At 54.6% G+C, this 7,162-nt stretch overlaps 1 protein-coding gene across 1 annotated transcript; it reads right to left on the bottom strand.

The window, feature by feature from the left end:
- Positions 1-420: 420 nt before the first annotated feature.
- Positions 421-4,737, bottom strand: ACPT (acid phosphatase, testicular). The gene is made up of 11 exons (XM_008592484.1): positions 4,627-4,737; positions 4,447-4,551; positions 4,286-4,372; positions 3,308-3,454; positions 2,907-3,005; positions 2,734-2,829; positions 1,819-1,951; positions 1,646-1,728; positions 1,054-1,178; positions 614-792; positions 421-536 (listed from the first exon to the last, which is right to left on the bottom strand). Exons 1-11 carry the CDS (start codon positions 4,735-4,737, stop codon positions 421-423), a joined length of 1,281 nt encoding a protein of 426 aa, XP_008590706.1.
- Between the last annotated feature and the right edge of the window lie 2,425 nt (positions 4,738-7,162).

The following is a 7,162-nucleotide window of genomic DNA, read 5'->3' on the forward strand; positions in this document are numbered from 1 at the left end:
ATGTTACCACACATGCAGACATGCCTACATATACATGTTCTAGCAGACATGCATTACACACGTTTGTGCAGGAACATGTGCCACATATAGCCACATGCCAACATATACGTACCAACATATATACAGGCTGGAGATACCTACATATATTCACATGTACACGTAAGTACAGACACATCCACACTGAATGTCCGTATACATGTACCACATATGCATGTACACGGACCTTCACAGACACGTACATGCACACAGGTGCACACATGCGCATACACAACTGCTTGTGGCTTCCAGGCCAGGGAGCCCCCCCAGCCCACATTCCCCACACGCACAGACACAATAAGTCACAGAAGCCAGAGCATCAGGTGACCGCACATGTTGGGATCCAGTGTTAGCTGGGAGGAGGAGGTGCCCAGCTTTCTAGGCTCACACAGGGCCCCCCCAAGCCCGCAGGCAGCGCGGTCTCCAGGCCAGCAGGCCCAGTCCCAAGGTGAGAGCTGCTAGCACAGCCACAACTCCAGCAAGTAGAGGCACTGTGGTGGCTGTGGAGAGAACATGAGGGTTGTGAGTCCCAGAACTTGGGGCCCCTGACTCCCACCCCAGCACAGAGGGCTGTCACCTGAGAGGGTGGCAGGCTCATACGAGCCATGGCAGGGGACCCCGTGATCCGGAGGCCGGGCCTGGGCAGTCAGCTGCTGGAAGCGGCCTAGTGGGCAAGGGGCTGGGCACCCAGGGAGGCTGAGGGGCAAAGGCAGACGGGTGGAGTCATTGCGGTAGAAGAGGGAGATGGTGACATTCCTGGAGGGAGAGAGGAGATGCTGGCACCTCCCTGCCTCCCCTGCCACTGACCTCAAATCTGGAGAAACTGAAGTCTGATATGCAGGGACAGGAGCTGCATGAAGGAAACTGGCACTCCTGACGCCCACCTGACAATCTAACACCATGCCATAAAATTCCCTTTCCAGGCCAGTGCCTGAGGTGTGCCTTCTGCCTGGCACATCACCCCTCCTCTTGAGAATTCCATCCCACCCATTACCCTGAGCACCACCCCATCCTCACCCTTCATCTTCATCCGGATCCCCAAGGCGCTTCCGAAACTCAAAGCCAAGGCAGGCAGCATATGGCGGGGTGTGCCCGTCATAGAGGCCCAGGGCCCCCTGGAGAGCCAGCAGGGTGCTGTCATGCTGCAGGTGGACCCAAGGGCTGAGACAATACTTTTCCTCTCCTGATGTCTCCTCTCTCCTAAACTCTAGACTTGTGTGTCCAGCTGCCTCCCGGATGTCCCCAAAGCTCCTTAAATCCAACCCTCTGCCCAAAACCTGCTCTTTCCTCCCTCTTCACGTTGAAGGCAGTCCCACCATTTATAGGTAATCACTAATAAAGAATGGTCAAATCGATGCAAAATATGATTGGACAGCTCGATTAAACAGCCTGTCCTTCCAGAGGAACTAAATTCTCCCATACACTATCACCTCCCTACTTCCAGACCCTGTACCTCTAGTAATATGGTCCAAGAGTAGGGTTTGGAGATATGTGTTACCCAAGGCAGTGGGCTGAGGTTCCATTGGGACCACTGGCTCTTCCTCACCCAAGTCACCATCACCCTCATGCCTGTGCCCACGTGACATTGCCTCCCTTCCAAAAAACTCACAGCTGAGTACATGACCATCTTGAGGGGCAGCCCCAGGCTCTGGACCTGGGAGAAGTTGGCAAGGATGGCATCCAGCAGGATCCCTGAGAGGGTGGGGACAGAGAGCTTAGAACCCCTCCCCCCACCCCACCTCCAAGAGATAGGCCCCCTTGCCTCCTGGCTCTACACCTCACCCCCTGTCAGCTGGGCCTTCTCTGCTGCCCTGGGTGGGCCCACATGGGCCCCGATATCCAAAGCTGAGATCTGGGCAAGTGTCCGCAGGACATCCGGGGAGGCCCAGGATGGGAGGGAAAGACCATGGGCTTGCTGGAGAGAGACAGGGACAGAAGACAAAGATGGACATCCTGAGCCCCTCATGCTCCCCACCCCCAACCCCCATCCTCCCAGTGCCTGTGCTGCCCCCATCAACTGTGACATACTCTTTCCCACCCCTCATCTAAGCCTCTCAGGGGCTGGGGCTGGTCAGGAAAACATGGTGTGGACAACAGCGATTATTTAGTAATAGGAGTTATCATCATTACACAGTCTAGAAACCCTTATCTGAAGCCCTTGCGACCAGAGGTGTTTGGAATTCAGACATTTTGGATTTTAGAAAGTCTGATGGTGCCAATACCACACAACACAGAACACACCCAGCAGGGTCTGGGCAGCCCCTTAATCACACAAATTGTTATTCCTTAATGTTATTCAGTTAGCAACATTGTCATGAACTGGGGTAAACAAAGACTGTCAAGAGCATCACATCATTTCAGGCCAGCTCCTGCTGCACAAGTTTTGGGTTCTGACACTTTTCCAATCACAGGACAGTGGAGGAGAAAGTGCCAAGGCTTAGCCTTGAACCCTCATCGGGCCCTCACGGTGTGTCAGTCATTGCTGTAAGCCCATTACGTGGATTGACCCATTTTAATCTTCACGGCAACCCCAGGAGGTGTTGATACGGGTGTTGCTATCCCCATTGTGCAGGTGGAGAAACTGAGGCACGGAAAGGTTAAGAAACTCGCCTGAGGGAACACAGCTAGTTAGTGGCAAAGCTGACATCTGAACCTAGGTGTCCTTAACCCCTTGGCTGGGAGGAGGTGGGGACTCACCTGGCAGATCAGCGTGTCCAGAACTTTCCATGCCCTGCGGAGCGGCTCCCCAACCAGCGACAGCCCCGTGAAGTTCTCCAGGCGGGTCAGGAAGTCCTGGGTACAGGGGGCTGGTGAGTCTCCACCCATCCCCTGCGCCCCACCCTGCTGGCCCTGCCTGTAGCCCTGCTCACCGTCCAGCCCTCCAGGGCCTCCTGGTACTCAGCAGACTCAGTGGCCTCCTGCAGCAGTTCATGGTACTGGGGACAACTGCGCATGGGGAACCTCAGCAGCTGGGGGAAACTGAGGCTCAGGACAGCAGCATGCCTGGGGTCTCACAGCAGAGGAGTCAGGGTTCTCAGGCCTTTGTCTCTTTCCCAGTTTCTCAGATCTAGCTGAGCAACGTCAGGGTGGCAGCTCGCCCCCATCTGGACAGCTTGGCCCCGGGGATGGTCTCACTGCTTCTAGCTATCTCAGGCTTCCGGGAGCTGACCCAGGCAGGCCCAGAGCTGCCTCAGTCTCTCTCTGTTTTGGTGTCTCTGTCACTCTCCATCCCTCTCCTGCCCTCACCGCACCCCTGGTCCAGCCCCCTGACCTTGTCCTCAGTAACAGGCACTGTGTGCACTGGAATTGGCCTCCAGTTGGCCTCGGGGCTCCCCGGGGCAGCCTCGGGGAACAGCCCAGCAAGGTTGGCCTGAGCACTCTCCAGTGTCCGGTCAAAGTCCGTGCTGCGAACATACACCTGGGGCAGGGTGGGAAGAGGGCATGCAGGGGACCATGGTTGGGGTCAGAGGTCAGCTGTGGCAGCAAATCAAAAGCTTCAGATTCAGTTCCGGGTAGAAGGTCATGAAGAAGGATCAAGAGTAAGACGTTGGGAGTCAAAACTCAGGACGGGGGCTCAAGTGTCTGGCCTTCAATGTCAGAAGTTGGGGTCAAGGGTCAGAGGTCAATGTCAGGAGCAGTTGGATTGGGGGTCAGAAGTTGAGTGAACATGTTGGAGTAAGGGGGTCAGTTGGATCAAAGAGGATCAGAAAGGAAGATCAGAATTAGAGGCTGGAGGTTAGAGGTCAAGATGAGGAGGACAAGTGGGAGACATAGGATTAGAGTTCAGTATATGTTCATCAGAGGTCAGACATCAGGAAGACTGATCCTAATTGGAGGAATGTCAGAAGACAGGAGGAGACAGGAAAGGAAGGTCAGGAATTGATGTCAAAGGTTGGAGGTCAGGAGGGCAGTTGAGTCCACAGGCTCAAAGACAGAATCAACCAAGTTTAGGAGTCAGACATCAGAGTTCAGAAGGTCTGATTGGGTCCCATGGGAGTCAGAAGAAGTGCAGGCCAGAAAATAAAGTCAGACTGGATGGAGGTTAGAGGTCCAGAGGTGATTCAGGTTGAAAGAAGGTCAGGGGTCATGGGGGTTAGTCGATCTCTCAGAGGTCCTAAATTAGAGGGACGGTGCAGGTCAGGCTGCTGGAGATCAAAGGCCAGAGATGGAAGCTCAATGGAAGTGTTGGAGTATATGGAGGTCAAAGGTGGGAGGTCAAGAGGCCAGGTAGAGGTCAGTATGGCAGTACCTCCTCCCGCCGGTACTCAGGACTCAGAAAGGCCTCGTAGCGGCTCCTCAGGAAGCGTCCCAGCTCCAGCTGCTGGCGGACCCCTTCCTAGGGACAGAGCAGCCTCAGCAGACCCCTCCCCACCCCCGCCCCACCCCTCACACCCACCCCCGGTTTCTCACCCCAGTCAGCTGGCCCAGGCCACGTGGCCACAGGGTGGAGACTGCCTCTTTGTGTGGGTCTGTGGGGTAGGAGGCCAGTGGGGCCCGGTCACCATGACGAAACACCTGGGGATGGGATGGGATAGGGTCAGGGCTGGCCTGAGGGGACTCAGAGGTCAGGCTGGGGCTAGGGGACCTCACCAGAGCCACGAACACCAAGGGTCCTTCCATCAGGGCCTGGGCCAGCAGCAGTAGCAGCAGCAGCAACAGGAGAGGTTTGGCAGGGTTGCCCTGAAACCCTGGCCCAGCCATTTCCACACAGCCCAGACACGGAGCTCAGCTCACTGTCTGTGCCGCAGCCTCACCTGCTCATTACCCTCTGCCTCAGCACCCCCATGACAGCAGGTCTCAGCACGCCTGCCTCAGAGCCACAGGAGGCCTTGGGATCCAGCTCCCCCAGGGCCTTTGCCAGCCTTGGATTGATCCCTGGGAGGTGTTAGTACGGCTATCACCATCCCCATTGTGCACATGGGGAAACTGAGGCACAGAAGGGTTTAGTAACTTTCCTAAGGAAATAATGAGTGGCAAAGCTGGGACTTGAGGGCCGGCTCGGTGGCGCACTGCTACAGTGTGCCGCTTGGGAAGCGCGGTGGCGCTCCCGCTGAGGGTTCGGATCCCACATACAGACCGGTTCCCGCTCACTGGCTGAGCGAGGCGTGGGAGCAACACCGAGGGTTGCGATCCCGTTGCTGGTCCCGGTCCGGTACGGGCGCGACGCTGAGGGTTGCAATCTGTTGCTGGACACGGAAAAAGACAAAAAAACAAAAAAAAAAAAAGCTGGGACTTGAGGGCCGGCTCGGTGGCGCACTGCTACAGTGTGCCGCTTGGGAAGCGCGGTGGCGCTCCCGCTGAGGGTTCGGATCCCACATACAGACCGGTTCCCGCTCACTGGCTGAGCGAGGCGTGGGAGCAACACCGAGGGTTGCGATCCCGTTGCTGGTCCCGGTCCGGTACGGGCGCGACGCTGAGGGTTGCAATCTGTTGCTGGACACGGAAAAAGACAAAAAGACAAAAAAAAAAAAAGCTGGGACTTGAACTCAGGTGCCTTTAACCTGGACACAGATTCAGGGGGAAACCCCCACCCCTGACCCACTTTCTAGACTCACATTCTCTATTCTCACTTCCATTCCTCCTCCCCCACTCTGAATCTGTTGTTTCTTTCCTTGCTCCTTAAATATTGAAGCTTTTCGAGGCTCTCCTGGGCTTCTTGAATATTTCATCTTCTTCCAGTGCCACCCACAGCTGGCCAAAGCCAGCATGGCTCAGTGGTTGAGCACTCAGACCCTGGAGCTGGACAGACTGAGTTTAAATCTCATCTTTACCATTTACAGCTGTGTGACTTGGAGCAAGTTACTGCACCTCTCTGTGCCTTTGTTTCACAAAACTGGAATGAGCATAGTCTGTACCTCAGAGTTGCTTTGAGGATTAGACGAATTCAAGTATACTCAGCATTTAGAACAGGGTTTCATAAAGGGTAACTACTAAGTCACTGTGTTATTTATTGCTATGTAACTAATTACCCTAAAACTTAGCAGCTTAAAACGGTGAACATTTATTATTTCTCACAGGTTTTTGTGGGTCAGGAATTTGGGAGTGGCTTAGCTGGGTGATTCTGACTCAGGGCATCTCAGGAGGTCGCAGTCAAGGTATCAGCTAGGGCTGTGGTCATTTGAAAACTTGACTGGGATTGAAAGAGCCACTTCTAAGCTTCCTGGAGCCTCAGTGCCTCACTACATGGACCCCTCCATAGGGCTGCTCAAGCATCCTCCCGACATGGCAGCTGGCTTCCCCCAGACCAACTCACCCAAAAGAGAACAGTGCTTTCTACGCCTTAGTAACCCCATGTCATTCCCGTTATATTCTGTCGTTTCGCAAGTCGACCTTATTCTACGAGGGAGGGGACTACAGAGGCGTGAACAGCAGCAGACAAGAATCACTAGGGCTGTCTTGGAGGTTGGCTCCACAATAACGCTCTTTAAATAAATAAAGACGCCTCATCAGCCTGCTCCCTGAGTTCTGACCTGAGCATCCAGGCACCCCCTCTGAGTACCCCAGTGGTTCACCACATTGCTGATGGGGCTCAGTCACCCTCTTTCCCCGTTGAATCCTCATCTCAGTGACAGAACTGATCCCTCCGAGTTATCAAAGTCAACTGTATTAACCATGAATTTTATTTTCAGTACTTTGATGCTTTGACAACTGGGGCCTTGCTGACCACGGAGGGATGGCCCTTTCCTGGGCTGCCAATTGCTAGAAATGGTAAAGGACTCACCTGTGAGCACACTTTTCATATGCACAGCAACCAATGCAGAACCCACACCCCAGCCACCTCCTTTATGGAGCTCTTGCATTCTGAGCCACTATTCCCTGTGCTAATCACCTCGGGCCGGGTGCCAGAGCTCACGGGAATGATTCGAACTAGTCGATCCTAGCCTGCTTGCCCTGCCTCATTCGTTCCTGTAGAAACCACAATACAGGCTTTTGCACATGGTCTTCCTCCTTTCCCTCTGCCTCCTGACTCACCCTGGTGCTTGCCCTCATGGCAGGGTGCACTCCCTCCTCTTGGGAACCTGTGAGTGTGACAAACCTTCTTTTCAATGGCAATCGATCATTTGTCTCCTGATCTGTTGGCCTCAGCATATGGGAATGATAATAAAATCACATTGCACGGCACCAC

This window comes from Galeopterus variegatus, unplaced genomic scaffold, assembly GCF_000696425.1.
Source record: "Galeopterus variegatus unplaced genomic scaffold, G_variegatus-3.0.2 Scaffold7957, whole genome shotgun sequence".
Classification (NCBI taxonomy): domain Eukaryota; kingdom Metazoa; phylum Chordata; class Mammalia; order Dermoptera; family Cynocephalidae; genus Galeopterus; species Galeopterus variegatus.